At 48.7% G+C, this 16,135-nt stretch overlaps 1 protein-coding gene across 1 annotated transcript in view; it reads right to left on the bottom strand.

The window, feature by feature from the left end:
- PEMT (phosphatidylethanolamine N-methyltransferase) overlaps positions 1 to 15,720 on the bottom strand; it is a 44,313-nt gene extending 28,593 nt beyond the window's left edge. Inside the window, exons 1-3 of the mRNA XM_087728611.1 lie at positions 15,591 to 15,720; positions 12,460 to 12,567; positions 1,598 to 1,713 (exon numbers count right to left, since the gene is read on the bottom strand). Of these exons, the coding sequence (XP_087584737.1) occupies positions 1,598 to 1,713; positions 12,460 to 12,567; positions 15,591 to 15,644 (278 nt within the window). The 5' untranslated portion in view covers positions 15,645 to 15,720. The remainder of the gene's footprint in view (positions 1 to 1,597; positions 1,714 to 12,459; positions 12,568 to 15,590) is intronic.
- Positions 15,721 to 16,135: the final 415 nt, after the last annotated feature.

Below are 16,135 nucleotides of genomic sequence, written 5' to 3'. Positions count from 1 at the left end.
GGATCCAGGGCAGAGCGACCAAACCTCTGGAGCTGTTGTGGATACGGAGGGAAAGTCAACCCGTCTTCTTAGATTACCTTCCTTGCAACGAGAACATCTAAGGACACATTATCATAATGTACAGTACATCATTCATGCGGGATTATTTGAGAGCAGAGTGGGGGAGGAAAAGGCATTATCTTGCCTTATCCGAAGATAAGAGAGTTGAAATGACCTGAGAATTAAATGCACAGATAATCCCTCCCTTTTTCTGTAAACACGAAGATTTGCTAAACCTTGAAAACGAAACTGGGCGGATGCCGTGTTTTCATCTCTTTCTTGAAAATGGGGAAAGGGGGGGGGGGAAAGATGCTGGAACTGAGATAATTCCTTGGGCTACCTAGTGATGAGGTAGACCCACAAGGGATAGGAATAATAGGGGGGGGGGTGATTTGCCCCAACTTGGCCCCAATCTAAACTTGGCAAAGAGCCTCGGAGAGTCCCGAATCAATGAAGCAAACTCATTGTCTCCTGCAAACTCCACTCCCCTTTCGCTCCTCTTTTAGTTCCTCTGGGAGGGGCCATTCACCGTCAACCTGTGGCCTTACTCCCAAGTCGGCCCCTGTTCTTTAGCTGTTCCCTTCGTCTGGCAACTCTGTGCATGAGCACACTGGGAACAGGCTCCAGCTGTTCTTCTGCCCCACTGATGTCTGACTCTGAAGGCAGCTGATAACAGGCATACGGCCCTGTCCCCCTCTCTGCCTCCGACACAGAGCCCTCCTCAGAGCCTTCCCCAGACTCCAGGACTGGCCCAGATCCCTCCCCAGCCTCCTTGCCGTCTGAATCTGCTGCCAGATTTGCTGGCCACTGGCAAGACACAACACAGCCCAGGAAATGTGATTCCTTTCCTCCAGCAAAGAGGCAAAGCAATTTGGCTTGAAGAAAAATCTGCCTCTGTGAAATCTTTCCTCTTCTCTCTCGCTTTCCAAAGAGAGCAGAAGGCTTCTGCACACAAAACCTGTGTCAGCTTTTCCGGGGGACGGCCGGATGTCAGCTTCTGCTTTGCTGTCGCTTCAGCTGCCATGAAACGGGGAGGGAGGGCATGGTATTTGGGAGGGGTTACTCATTTGCTGGAGGAAGGTTCTGGAGTTCACCGACTGATCGGACTACGCATGCGTGGGTGTTTCCCGCCAGGACTAACGGCACCAACATTCCATCTTCGTGATGCCTTTTGAAGTTATCTCACACCTGACACTTGGAAGAATTATGATTGGACTGGGACTATGATGCCCGGGGGTGGGGAATGGGCTATTCTATATATCAATCGCTTTCGCGCCTAAATAATCAGACTTCGCTACGCTTTGCCTTTAATCATTCTTAATTAGTAAAAGTACACTTGATTTCCACACATGGAGTCTTGTGGTCGTTCTTTCCTAATTAATTAATGGAGAGGAGCTGACAACCTGCTTCCTTTACAAGTGAATGCATGGAACTCTCCTTCAACCTTTCCAAGTTTGGGGGAGGAAGCCCCCTCCCCTCCCAGCCTTTTGAAGGAGGCGCTTCCCTCCAACTTTCGCCAGAGAAAGGCCTCTCCAACACCCCCAAAGGTGAGACTCACCAGTGACTCCGCAGAAAATTCAGCAAGATGATGACAGCTCCCAGGAAGTAGCAGGCTACGTAAGGAGAACGGAAGACGCGTGTGAGGGACCGGCTGCTGTGCTCCCATCTTCCGACCTGTACAGGGAAAAAAAAATGTTTTTTTTTTAAATTTAAAAAAAGGGGCCAAAGAACCAGCTGGCCGAATGACCACATAAAACGAAGCCCTTTTGCAACCTCTAAGGTCTCTACGAGGAACAGGAAGCTTGGAAGGATCCCAAATGGGGACTTGTCATCTTCTGACAGGAAACGCGGCCTCATCGGTGGATTAGTAATTCTGTTAATCAATAGTCCCTCCATTCGGCCTGGAGCTTAATTTTGATTGATAGGCCTCCCTTCATTGACTCCAAAGGCTGATTCAGAGTTTCCAGAGCCTTTTCCCAAAGACGCTGGGCAAGAGACGGACAGCTGCGTCATTGTCCGACGACAAACATCGGCGGATCCGTTTGTCTCGTCAGTTTCATAAAAATGTTGAAAAAAGGAGGTATATAAAGATCGAACTCCGCAGGGTGCAGGTTGACCTGCAACAGTTGGTTTAGGGACCGTTGCAAGAGTACTGGAAAAGGGACTTATGACCGTTTCTCACACTAACGGCCGTTGCAGCAGCCCCGCGATCAAAGTTCAGACGCTTGGAAGCTGACTCGTATTTATGACGGTCGGAGTGTCCCAGGGTTACGTGATCCCAGGGTTACGTGAGCCGAGGTGGCGCAGTGGTTAGGGGTGCAGTACTGCAGGCCACTTCAGCTGACTGCAGTTCTGCAGTTCGGCGGTTCAAATCTCACCGGCTCAGGGTTGACTCAGCCTTCCATCCTTCCGAGGTGGGTAAAATGAGGACCTGGATTGTTGTTGGGGGCAATATGCTGACTCTGTAAACCGCTTAGAGAGGGCTGAAAGCCCTATGAAGCGGTATACAAGTCTAACTGCTATTGCTATTGCTATTGCTATTGCTATTGCTATTGCTATCTATCCATCCATCCACCCACCCACCCACCCACCCACCCACCCACCCACCCACCCACCCACCCACCCACCCACCCATCCATCCATCCATCCATCTATCTATCTATCTATCTATCTATCTATCTATCTATCTATCTATCTATCTATCGGATTGTTGGGGGCAATATGCTGACTCTGTAAACAGCTTAGAGAGGGCTGAAAGCCCTATGAAGCGGAATATAAGTCTAACTGCTATTGCTATGGCTATCCCTTTTTGTGACCTTTTGACAGGCAAACTCAATGGGGAAACCAGATTCATTTAGTGACTGTAGGACAAACTTAACAACGGAAGGGTTTCGCTTATCAACGGTGGCAAGAAAGGTCGTAAAAATGGAGCAAAACTCACTGAACAACTCTCTGGTTTAGCCACAGAACTGCTGGGGTCAATTGTGGTCATAGGTCAAGGACTGTACTGGCCAGAGGATTGGGTCAAGCCTTGTCCCTCTGGCCTCTGATGGGGCGTTTGCATTTTTAACAGTGCCAAAACTCCAACACAAGTGCGGACAGTCAAGGCTCTGGTTCCCCAGTTGCCATGGATGGCTGTGGAAGTTGGGCCATAAGGAAGGCTGAGCGCCAAAGGATGGAGGCCTTTGAACTCTGGTGCTAGAGAAGACTCCTGCATTGAGTCCCTTGGACTGCAAGGCCATCCGACCGGTCAGTCCTGGAGGAGATCCACCCTGGCTGCTCTTTAGAAGGCCGGATCCTGAAGAGGAAACTCAAAGACTTTGGCCACCTGATGAGAAGGAAGAAGGACTCCCTGGAGAAGAGCCTCATGCTGGGAAGGATGGAGGGCAAAAGAAGAAGGACTACAAGTCCATCCAACCGGTCAGTTCTAGAGGAGATCCACCCTGACTGCTCTTTAAAAGGCCAGATCCTGAAGAGGAAACTCAAAGACTTTGGCCACCTGATGAGAAGGAGGAAGGATTCCCTGGAGAAGAGCCTCATGCTGGGAACGATGGAGGGCAAAAGAAGAAGAAGGGGACGGCAGAGAAGGAGGTGGCTGGATGGAGTCCCTGAAGCAGCCGGCCTGACCTTCAATGGACTCTGGGGGATGGGAGAGGACAGGAAGTCCTGGAGGGATGTTGTCCATGAGGTGGAGATAGGTCGGACATGACTTTGCAACTAACAACAAAACTCAGGTGCATTTCTGCTCGGCTAACCCAGATGCTCCCCACTGCCATTCTTGGCCAACCTGCCAACTAGTATCAGCTGGACAGGCTGGAGAGCCACCCACCAGCCTGGTCATTCATCCATATGGAGTGTTTGTTCCCAGGCAGAGATATACGGTTTCTCTCATGCAGCTGGAGAGGGTTTTTCCCCCCAAGGCCTTGCATTTTAATGGAGACCAACCTGGCTCCGCTTCTAGTTTATGGTGTTCCATTTTTATCCCCGGCTTTTCCGCAAATATACATCAGGGAGCAGGGCTTTTCTTTCTGATAAGAGTCCTTAGGTGCCCCCAGGTACCACTTCTGTCGGGGACAATGCGATCTTAGCAACTGTGATGCTCCTGGAGAGGCTGGCATATTGTTTCATGATGGATGCGCCCAGAGAAAGAAAGAAAGAAAGAAAGAAAGAAAGAAAGAAAGAAAGAAAGAGGAGAGGAGAGGAGAGGAGAGGAGAGGAGAGGAGAGGAGAGAAGGAAGGAAGGAAGGAAGGAAGGAAGAAAGAAAGAGAAGAAAGAAAGAAAGAAAGAAAGAAAGAAAGAAAGAAAGAAAGAAAGAAAGAAAGAAAGAAAGAAAGAAAGAAAGAAAGAAAGAAAGAAAGAAAGAAAGAAAGAGAAAGAGATCGTTCCTGTGGAACGATCTACCCCCAGAGATCCGGACCTTTCCCACTCTCTCGGCCTTCCGAAGGGCCACAAAAACCGGGCTATTCCGGCAGGCCTGGGGCTGTTGACCTCATAGATGAGGTTCCAGCCCCACCTAGATTGAGTGTATGATGTGTTGCTTTTTAATCTGTTTTTCTCTTTCCTTATTTTTAACTTTTTATCTTTTTCAGTCCTGTATTTTGCAAGGCGCCCAGAGTCCTTCGGGATTGGGCGGCATATAAATTCATTAAATTTACAATTTACAATTTAGAAAGGAAGGAGGGAGGGAGGGAGAGGAAGGAAGGAAGGAAGGAAGGAAGGAAGGAAGAGGGAAGAGAGGGGAGAGAAAGGAAGGGAAGAGAAAAGCAGGCAAAAAGAGAGAGGGAAGGGAAGGATTTCCCCCCCCAGAATGAAGGACTCTCCGGAGCAAATCCTATTTGTGAACGCTTGCCAATTTCAATGCAAGCAGCGACAATGATGCCAACATGCCCCAAAGTTGGCAAATGACCCTCTGCCACCCTCCCCCCAGCCTTGCCCCATGGCCAGCATGAGAAGAGGGGGAGGGAAAGGGGGGGGGAAATGATTTTTAATCCTAGCAGAAACCACAAAGGAAGGAGAGAAAAGGATGGGAAGAACGACTGCAGAGGAGGAGGAGAGGATGAAAGGGAGGGAGAGGGGGGGGAGGGAGAACACCCTGCTAATTACTTTGTACAAGTCAGCAATTAAGTGGAGCCTATTTGCATGCAAAGCCTAATGAGCCTCTTTAGGAGCTGCCCTACGTGTGGCTGGATGGCGCTTGGAACATCCAAAGGTGTCTGCACAGTGAGGGAAGGAGGCTGGGCGGCTGTCCATGACCCCCCCCCTCTTTCTTCCCCACCCCCCTCAATTAGCCCCACAAGATCATTAGGGGCTCAAAGGAGACTCAGCCTTGCTGCTAACGGTTGGCCAAGTTCATGCCATGCCTGGATGCCTGGCGTGGGCTTTCCCTGGGGAGAAAAGGAGGCCGGGTGAGTTTTCTCCCACGTCCAATTTTTTTCTCTTTTTGCTAGAATTAAAGCCCCACCCGCAAAAAGGCCTTTGCAGGATTGGCAAAGGGGGCAGTTGGGGGGGTCTTGTGAATATGAGGACGTTTTCCGAAAGGGAAGCTCATCAGCCGAAGGTTGGGATAAGATTCTGCTTCCCAACAGGGGCCATGTTTTAACTTTAAAAAAAGGAAAAGACAAAGAATAGAATAGAATAGAATAGAATAGAATAACAGAGTTGGAAGGGACCTTGGAGGTCTTCTAGTCCAACCCACCGCTTAGGCAGGATACCCTACACTACTTCAGACAAATGGCTACCCAACATCTTTTAAAGACTTCCAGTGTTGGGGCATTCAGAACTTCTGGAGGCAACTTCTGTTCCACTGATTAATTGTTCTCACTGTCAGGAAATTTCTCCTCGGTTCTAAGTTGCTTCTCTTCTTGATTAGTTTCCACCCATTGCTTCTTGTTCTGCCCTCAGGTGCTTTGGAGAATAGTTTGACACCCTCTTCTTTGGGGCAGTCCCTGAGATATTGGAAGGCTGCTATCATGTCTCCCCTGGTCCTTCTTTTCAATAGACTAGCCATGCCCAGTTCCTGCAACCATTCTTCCTATGTTTTAGCCTCCAGTCCCCTAATCCTCTTTGTTGCTCTTCTCTGCACTCTCTTTCCAGAGTCTCCACATCTTTTCTACATCCTGACAGCCAAGACTGGATGCAGTCAATTGCAAAAAGCAATTCTCTTTGCTCTTCTTGGTACAGATTTATAGCCCAGAGTTTTATAGCAATAGCAATAGCAGTTAGACTTATATACCGCTTCATAGAGCTTTCAGCCCTCTCTAAGCAGTTTACAGAGTCAGCATATCGCCCCCAACAATCTGGGTCCTCATTTCACCCACCTCGGAAGGATGGAAGGCTGAGTCAACCCTGAGCAGGTGAGATTTGAACAGCCGAACTGCAGAACTGCAGTCAGCTGAAGTAGCCTGCAGTACTGCATTTAACCACTGCACCACCTTGGCCTTTTATACCCAAGCTCTGCTGGCTGGAGAATTCTGGGAGTTGAAGTCCACAAGTCTTAAAGTTGCCACGTTTGGGGACTCCCGCTTTAGTGTTCAGGCAGTTGAACAAAACTCTCCACCGGAGGGATTGGGGAATTTCATTGATAGACAGAAATAAAAAATAGTCCTCGTTTAGCGCCTGCCTCCCTTAGTGACCATTCGAAGGGACGATGGAGTGTGCGTGTGGAAAAAAATCACCTTCCAACCAGTCTTTGCGTTGGTGATCTTTGTAGAGCAAAAATAAAAAGTCGAAGGAAGATTATAAGCGGCCTCAAAGTTCCATTTAACTTAGTGTTTAACTTAGTGCTTCACGACCCGGTCGCCACAGCGGTCACTAAACGGGGACCGTCTGTAACGTCTGCTTTTCAGAGGCAGCCAGACTCCCTCTGAGATTCAGAGAAAAAGGAAACATACAAAGGCTGGAGAGGGAGATGGGACTTCTGCCAAGTCAGGTCACCGCTATTAAAGAGATGGATTCCTTATCAGGGGATTTGATCGGGGGAGGCTTTCAAAGGGGGGGGGATTTAATCTTCGGGGAGGGCAAAAGGCAGCCAGGAGCTTCGCAGCCTCATGAAACCCAGGACGATGTATTGACTGCAGGGTTTAAACTCTCCTTGCCTCCATAATAAGGGAGCCATTTCCCCTAATTGCTTTCCTCTGGCAGACGAAGGTGTTATGAATCGGGAAGCCGATAAGGTATAAGGCTGCCAAAGACACCCGGGTTGCAGCTGGGCCAGCCGCCCGCTCTCTCCTGCCCCCCTTCAGCAAGGCAAGAGAGGCCCAACGTGACCTCTGATCCATCTCCCCCCCCTCTCTTTCTCTCTCTCTCTCCCTCCCTCTTTCCATCTTTCTCTGTCTTTCTCTTTCCATATCTCTCTGTGTCTGTCTTTCTCTCTCTCCCTCTTGCCATCTCTTTCTCTCTCTCTCTTTCCATCTTTCTCTCTCTCCCTTTCCATCTCTTTCTCTCTCTTTCCATCTCTTTCTCTCTCTCTCTCTTTCCATCTCTCTCCCTCTTTCCATCTCTCTGCCTTTCTCTCTCTCTCCCTCTTGCCATCTTTCTCTCTCTTTCTCTTTCCATATCTCTCTATGTCTGTCTTTCTCTCTCTCCCTCTTTCCATCTCTTTCTCTCTCTCTCTCTTTCCATCTCTCTCTCTCTTTCCATCTTTCTCTCTCTCCCTTTCCATCTCTTTCTCTCTCTTTCCATCTCTTTCTCTCTCTCTCTTTCCATCTCTCTCTGCCTTTCTCTCTCTCCCTCTTTCCATCTTTCTCTCTCTTTCTCTTTCCATATCTCTTTGTCTCTCTCTCTCTTTCCCTCTTTCCATCTTTCTCTCTCTTTCTCTTTCCATATCTCTCTGTGTCTGTCTTTCTCTCTTTCTCTCTTTCCATCTCTTTCTGTCTCTCTCTTTCCATCTCTCTCCCTCTTTCCATCTCTCTCTGCCTTTCTCTCTCTCTCTTTCCATCTTTTTTCTCTCTCTCTCCATCTTTCTCTCTCCCTCTTTCCATCTCTTTCTCTCTCTTTCCATCTCTCTCTCCCTCTTTCCATCTTTCTCTCTCTTTCCATCTCTTTCTCTCTCTCTTTCCATCTCCCTCTCTCTCCCTCTTTCCATCTCTCTCTGCCTTTCTCTCTCTCCCTCTTTCCATCTCTTTCTCTTTCCATATCTCTCTGTGTCTGTCTTTCTCTCTCTCCTTTCCATCTCTCTGTCTCTCCACCTCTTTCTCTCTCTCTCCCCGCACAACCACAATCCCCAAAGCTTGTTCGTAAACCACACCTCTAAAGCCTGGGTTTTAACCACAATGGCTGCATTTCGGCCACCTTTTGAAAATGTCCCCCGGATGACCCTCTATGGGGATTCTCAACCATCCAGGTCACAAAGTTCTCCCAAAGGTGTTTTTTTTCCCCAAAAGGCAACAGGACTTGGGTTCCCCCCCCCCACCCTTGAAATCATTTCGCTTCTCATCCAAGAAGCATCTGCAGTTCTGCACCTCGATTGCTTGGTCCAAGCAGAACGGAAGAAGCTCCTTGGATGAGAAGCGAAATGTTTTCAAAGAGAAAACCCAAGAAAGTCCCGTTCTCCTTTTGGAGAAGCCCGTTTGAGTGTCCTCCTCGGGACGATGAATTGCGGTTCTACCTCTTGAGTTCCCTCCTTGGAAGAGGTTCTCGAGGGAGAAGGGTTTTGTTGCAAAGGCCGGTTCTTCCCAAGAGGAAAAGGACTCTTCTCTTTATTTTTCTCTTTTTTTTATCTGTGCATAATATTTTTATTTCCGTTTCATTCTATACAATCACATGTTTACTGTGCATAACCAGGGCATATAACATTGAGTAATAACCACAACCCTCACTTATATAGAAAATGCCCCCTACAATACAGACCCAATATACCACCTTGACCCACCATACACCCTCTTTCAACCCCCTCCAACTTTCATTCTTCCTTCTCACATACCCCTCTACACCTACTTCCCCTCCCCCTCTATCTAACCCTAACCCTATCCCTCCCTCTCTTAATCCATTCCCTCCCTTCCTTCTCCTCCTCCTCTCTCTCACCCTCTCCACCCTCCTTCTTCTTTCACTCAGCTCCTCCCTTCGGTATACTTCTATTACCTTCCAATATATTCGGTTTGTTCTGTTTTGACACTAACATTAAAAAGCCACAGTATACAAGTGCAATCATGTACCTTAAAGTTTAACACATATTATGTTTCCCCCCTCCCCCTAGATCCCCCCTCCCCCTAGATCCCCACCTCCCTTCCCTCCCCCCCCCCCCCGACTTCCCAGAGCCCATACATGGTATAACTTTTTAACAATCACAGTCTAGAATATCTCTACATTGATCTCAGCTTCCTACTGTTACCCAAATTTTAAACAGTTTGAGTTCTTACTGATGCTAAGCATAAGCTATCTGGAGTTTCTTAATCCCATGTTTACTTTGTATATAATCAATCAATTTTTTCCAGTCTCGTTTATATCTCTCGTTTGAATGTTCTTTGAGATATGCTGAAATTTTTGCCATTTCGGCTAAGTTTATAACTTTTAAAGTCCATTCTTGAATTGTAGGCAAATCTTTCTTCTTCCAATATTGCGCCACCAAGCTGTTTTTACTAGGTATATGTATTGACTTTACGGCAGCAGAGACTAATTTGGTTCTGTACTTAATAACGGCAGCAGGACTCTTCTCTTCCAAGCCCTTGGGAAAAATGCCCCCCCCCCTCAAGTCATCCCTTGCAGGCAGAAACCCACCAGGGAGGGGGGGCTGGAGTTAAGTTCCAAAGTTTGAGAGATAAATCAGAAGGGAGGGAAAAACCAAGCAAGGGAAGCAGGTTTTGTCTCTTCATCAATTGCGCCTCTTCTTCCCCCAAATCCACCGAGATGCCTCCCCGGACTACCCATACCATCATTCCCTGCATTGTCATTGGCTGGGAAGGATGGATGGATTCTGGCTGGGTGTCATGCAGTAGGATGCTCCTTTACCACCCCCTGCTGGCTATTGGAGGAAAGGAGAGACCAACATGAATGGTGAGCAGACAGGAAGGGAAGGAGACGGATGATGGATCCAAGCTAAAGATCCACTGAACTTAGCAACTCTTCTCCAAGGAGATCCACCAATCATAGGCCTAGAGAAACTCCCAGCGCTCATCTCTCGTGTCTCTGGAGGTTCTCCATCCTCCAGGTCACGGTTGTCCCAAAGGGGCTTTTTCAGGAGGCAACGGGAGTTTCTTGTTTTAGCTTCGAAGACGTCTCACTTCTCATCCAAGAAGCTTCTTCAGAACTTCTTCTTCAAGGTCTCTGGAGGTCCTCAGTCCTCAGGTCATGGTTGTCCCAAAGGGGATTTTTCAGAAGGCAACTAGACTTCCTTTTTTTTCCTTTTGAAGGCATTTTGCACACACACACACACACACACACACTTACTTCACTCCTTGCAAATAGGATATGGAACCTGGGAAGGGGGGGTGTTTCCGCTGAACCCCCAAAATGACACATCGTTCCTGTTACAGACAGACAGACAGACACACACACACACACACACACACCATCTTTCTGGTTCTCTGACCCAGTTCCCAGAGACTTTGTGTAATTTAGCAGTAGCAATAGCAATAGCAGTTAGACTTATATACCGCTTCATAGGGCTTTCAGCCCTCTCTAAGCGGTTTACAGAGTCAGCAAATTGCCCCCAACAACAATCTGGGTCCTCATTTCAGATAGATAGATAGATAGATAGATAGATAGATAGATAGATAGATGGATGGATGGATGGATGGATGGATGGATGGATGGATGGATGGATGGATGGATAGATGATACATAGATGGATAGATAGATAAGATAGATAGATAAGATTAGATAGATAGAGATAGAGATAGAGATAGAGATAGAGATAGAGATAGAGATAGATAGATAGATAGATAGATAGATGATAGATAGATAGATAGATAGATAGATAGATAGATAGATAGATAGATAGATAGATGATAGATAGCAATAGCAGTTAGACTTATATACCGCTTCATAGGGCTTTCAGCCCTCTCTAAGTGGTTTACAGAGTCAGCCTATCGCCCCCACAGTCTGGATCCTCATTTCACCCACCTCGGAAGGATGGAAGGCTGAGTCAACCTTGAGCCGGTGAGATTAGAACCGCCGAATTGCAGATAACAGTCAGCTGAAGTGGCCTGCAGTACTGCACCCCTAACCACTGCGCCACCTCGGCTTTAGCTGTTCCTACCATATATATACATATTTGTCCTGCCTTCCTTGCCAGGTGTGTCACTTCGCAGCCAGCAGGACGGCCCAGCATGGGCGACCAATGTTTTCTGGCCTCAAAAGGAGGATTCCCATGGCCCCCGTTCCCCTGGGGGGGGGCAAAAAAAACCATTTTTTGCTCATTTCTGCTCTCCCCAGCCCCCAGGAGCTCTCTGAGAGCCTCCATAAGGCGTTTTGGGGAAGGGGGTGAGGCTTCAGGAGGCAAAAAAAATGCTGTATTCAGTGTATAAGACGCACCCAGATTTTCAGCCTCTTTTTTTTTTAGGGGAAAAAGGTGCATCTTATACTCTGAAAAATACGGTACTTGAAGGGTTGCCAGCTTTTTGCTTTCTGAGAACACATCTGACTGCAGAAGGAGCTCTCCTTGGTCCTGAAAATTCCCCTTCCCTCCTTGGGCAGCCTCTGCTCTGAGACAGCTTTCAACCTGCTGCCCTCCAGATGGGCAGGAATGGTCACTTTCTAACCAACTTGAGAGGATGCAGCCAGATTTAAAGAAAAAAACGGTAAGAAGACCCAGGATCCAAATTTCTTTCTTTTTTTTTTTTAATTTTATTTTCATTCCATTCTATACAAACACAGCCCTCACTTATATAGAAAATGCCCTCTACAATACAAACCCAATATACCTCCTTGGCCCACCATACACCCTCTTTCAACCCCCTCCAACTTTCATTCTTCCTTCTCACATACCCCTCTACTACCTACTTCCCCCCCCCCTCTATCACTCCCTCTCTTAATCCATTCCCTCCCTTCCTTCTCTTCCTCCTCTCTCTCATCCTCTCCACCCTCCTTCTTCTTTCACTCAACTCCTCCCTTCGGTGTACTTCTATTGCCTTCCAATATATTCAGCTTGTTCTATTTTAACACTAAGATTAAAAAGCCACAGTATACAAGTGGAATCATGTACTTTAGAATTTAACACATATTGTATTTCCCCCCCTCCCCCCAGAACCCCACCTCCCTTCCCTCCCCCCGACTTCCCAGAGCCCGTACACGGTATAGCATTTTAACAATCACAGTCTAAAATATCTCAACATTGAGCTCAGCTTCTTACTGTTACCCAAATTTTAAACAGTTTAAGTTATTACTAATGTTAAACATAAAAGGATCCAAATTTCTATTGGAAGATCATTCTGACGTCCTCCTTGGGCCTCATAGGTTGAAAACTACCCGTGTTTGGTACCTACCAGATTCCAGAACAAGGGGTTGAAAGCGATGGAGAGGACAGCCGCGATAAAGCTGGGATCGGTCACCTTCACGTAATCGGAAAGCAGCGTCATAGCCGAGAGGTCGACCTGGGGGGGGGAGACATTGAGGGTCAGTTGGCTCTCAGCCAGCAGAAGCCCCTCCGCTGGGCCGGCGGTTCAAAGGAGATTCCAAACCAGGGTTTGCATTCACAGTCATCTAAACCCTAAATCACGGACTGCATTCAGACATGCCTGTGGCACTTCCCTCTTCCCCCAGACTCTTAAACTGCAGCCAACATCAAGGTCACTGAAAGGGACATGGCAAAAGTCAAGGGATTCGAACCCACTTGGATCCTTGGCTAGCAATCCAGGCAGATTGTGGAAAGGTATTCCTTGACTTACGACCACAATTGAGCCTCAAATTTCTGTTGCTAAGTGAGACGCTGGTTAGGTGAGCTTCGTCCCCATGTTACGGCTGTACTTGCCAGTCGTTAAGCGAATCACTGCACCTGCTCAATTAGTCACATGGTCGTTAAGCGAATCAGGCTTTCCCATTGTCAGAAGGTCTCTGGGGAGCCTTAAGAACCGTGGTAAAATGGTTGTAAAATCAGATCCAGTCGTGCGATGTCTCATTTTATGGCCACTTTGCCTAGCGACCAAAATGCGGGTCTCAATTGTGGTTGTAAATCAAGGATTTACCTGCGCTTCCACACATCCTGGGTTCATGCACCATAGCAACCCCGGATTGTTTAAACCATGGTTTGTTGAACCACCCTGAAATTGGAGGGGTAAAAATGAGAAAACTAAGATCATGGCATCCGGCCCTCTCAACTCCTGACAAATAGATGGGGAAGAAATGGAGGTAGTGACAGATTTTATTTTTCCTGGGCTCCAAGATCACTGCAGATGGGGACGGCAGCCAAGAAATCAAAAGGCGCTTGCTCCTGGGGGGGAAAGCTGTGGCAAATCTAGACAGCATCCTAAAAAGCAGAGACCTCACCCTGCCAATCAAAAGTGCGTCCAGTCAAGGCTACGGTTTCCCCAGTTGCAATGGATGGCTGTGGAAGTTGGGCCATAAGGAAGGCTGAGCGCCAAAGAATGGAGGCCTTTGAACTCTGGGGCTGGAGAAGACTCCTGCATTGAGTCCCTTGGACTGCAAGGCCATCCAACCGGTCAGTCCTGGAGGAGATCCACCCTGGCTGCTCTTTAGAAGGCCAGATCCTGAAGAGGAAACACAAATGCTTTGGCCACCTGATGAGAAGGAAGGAAGGACTCCCTGGAAAAGAGCCTCATGCTGGGAACGATGGAGGGCAAAAGAAGAAGGACTGCAAGGCCATCCAACCGGTCAGTCCTGGAGGAGATCCACCCTGGCTGCTCTTTAGAAGGCCAGATTCTGAAGAGGAAACTCAAAGACTTTGGCCACCTGATGAGAAGGAAGAAGGACTCCCTGGAGAAGAGCCTCATGCTGGGAAGGATGGAGGGCAGAAGAAGAAGGACTGCAAGGCCATCCAACTGGTCAGTCCTGGAGGAGATCAGCCCTGATTGCTCTTTAGAAGGCCAGATCCTGAGGAGGAAACTCAAAAGACTTTGGCCACCTAATGAGAAGGAAGGAAGGACTCCTTGGAGAAGAGCCTCATGCTGGGAAGGATGGAGGGCAGAAGAAGAAGGACTACAAGGCCATCCAACTGGTCAGTCCTGGAGGAGATCCACCCTGGCTGCTCTTTAGAAGGCCAGATCCTGAAGGAAACTCAAGTACTTTAGCCACCTAAGGAGAAGGAAGGACTCCCTGGAGAAGAGCCTCATGCTGGGAACGATGGAGGGCAAAGTAGAAGGACTACAAGGCCATCCAACCGGTCAGTCCTGGAGAAGATCCACCCTGGCTGCTCTTTAGAAGGCCAGATCCTGAAGAGGAAACTCAAAGACTTTGGCCACCTAATGAGAAGGAAGAAGGACTCCCTGGAGAAGAGCCTCATGCTGGGAACGATGGAGGGCAAAAGAAGAAGAAAGGGACGGCAGAGAAGGAGGAGGCTGGATGGAGTCACCAAAGCAGTTGGTGTGAGCTTCAATGGACTCCAGAGGATGTCAGAGGACAGGAAGGCCTGGGAGGGACGTTGTCCATGGGGTCGTGATGGGTCGGACACGACTTCGCAACCAACAACAATAAAAACCAGCATCTGAATTTTGATTCCCTGACTGTGGAGAAGGCTGTAATGGCTGTAAGGGTGGAAAACGGCCATAAGTCACTTTGGGGGGGGGGGGGGGAGGCGTTGTAACTTGGAACCGACAATAAGCAAGCTGTTGTAAGTCAAGGACTACATTTACGCCACGTCTACCTGCGAGATTCTCCAGGTCAGGCTAATAATTAAGTGTATTATTTATCTTCCACTGGCTTTTCAATCTGCCAGTTCCCATCTGATCCAGACTATTGAACAAATAACAAGAACCCCACCCCCACCCCCACCCTGAAAAGAAAAAAAACCCCAACCTTCCTTTGATCTCGGTCAGAGTTTCTGGAAAGCCAACAAATATTTGGCCGATTTTTCTGATGTGGCAACTTCATTATTTACTTTCTGTCTCTTGCGCCTAAAACCCAAAGTTTGCTCAACTTTTTTGGCCACTTGGAAGCGGGGGCGAGGGGGGGGGGGAGATCTCGGGGCTTCCTTGAGTGGGGAGGGGTCAAGAAGACAATTCTGGACGTCAAATGAGTGTGTGTGTGTGTGTGTGAGGGGGGGGGAACAACCGAAGGGAGGGGCCGCCCCTAAACCCAGGGAGACTTTTTTTTACATTGTGGCAATAGCAAAAAATAAATTAATAACATCCTTTCGAAACAAACCGGATCAACCAAAGCCGAGCCACGCAGCGGATTCGGTGCCGGTTTTTGTTTTTGTTTTGCTTTGTATTCACACACACCCAGCCTCCCCCCCGCCCCCAGGAAAAGCCCCCCCCCCGCTCCGGCCTCGCTTCTTCTCCGCAGACCCCCTGCTCATCCTGGGAGTCGCGCAAGCACCAGGCTGGCTTCCCCCTCCACCCCGGGGGGTGGGGGTGGTTTGCAAGGCATGGACCCCCGCCCCGGTTTTTCATCACACACACCCGTCACACACCCGTTGCACAGATGGGAAACGCGCCTGTACCTTGCTATAATCTACATTGTTGAGTCCTCCGCAGCATTCCAAGGGAAAGGGCATGAAATCCCCCCTCCCCTCCCCTTAGGAGCCGGCGTAGCAACGCCTGGTTCCCCTGAGGTCCCTCCCCGCCCCCAGACCAGCAACCCACCCCTCCCTCCGCCCCATGGAAGCGATGCCCCTCCACGAAACGCTGCTCTGACTTCCGGACTACTCATTGCAAGGGGGGGGGGAATTAAATGTCCCGCAAAGGAGGCTGGGAAGTTGAGTCCGCATCACACACACACACACACACACACAGACACACATACACAGAGAACACCATTGAAGGTCTGAGCTCTGTGCGGAGTCTAGTAGGAACTACAAACCCCAGAAGGCTGCGCGAGGCAGGCTGCCCGAGCACGCGGGGCGGGGGTGGGGGAGAGAGAGATTTCTTTAACGGATGAACAGAGTTGGAAGGGACCTTGCAGGTCATCTAGTCCAACCCCCTGTCCCGTGCAGGAGACCCTACATCTGCTCGTTCTTAGGATCAAACTAAGCACCTCCACCTTTTC

Source organism: Thamnophis sirtalis, unplaced genomic scaffold (assembly GCF_051295495.1).
Source record: "Thamnophis sirtalis isolate CommonGarterSnake01/CBP01778 unplaced genomic scaffold, rThaSir2_p1.2 scaffold_14, whole genome shotgun sequence".
Lineage (NCBI taxonomy): Eukaryota > Metazoa > Chordata > Lepidosauria > Squamata > Natricidae > Thamnophis > Thamnophis sirtalis.
The sequence above is the reverse complement of the archived record's forward strand: the minus strand, read 5'-3'. Positions and strand labels throughout refer to the sequence as shown.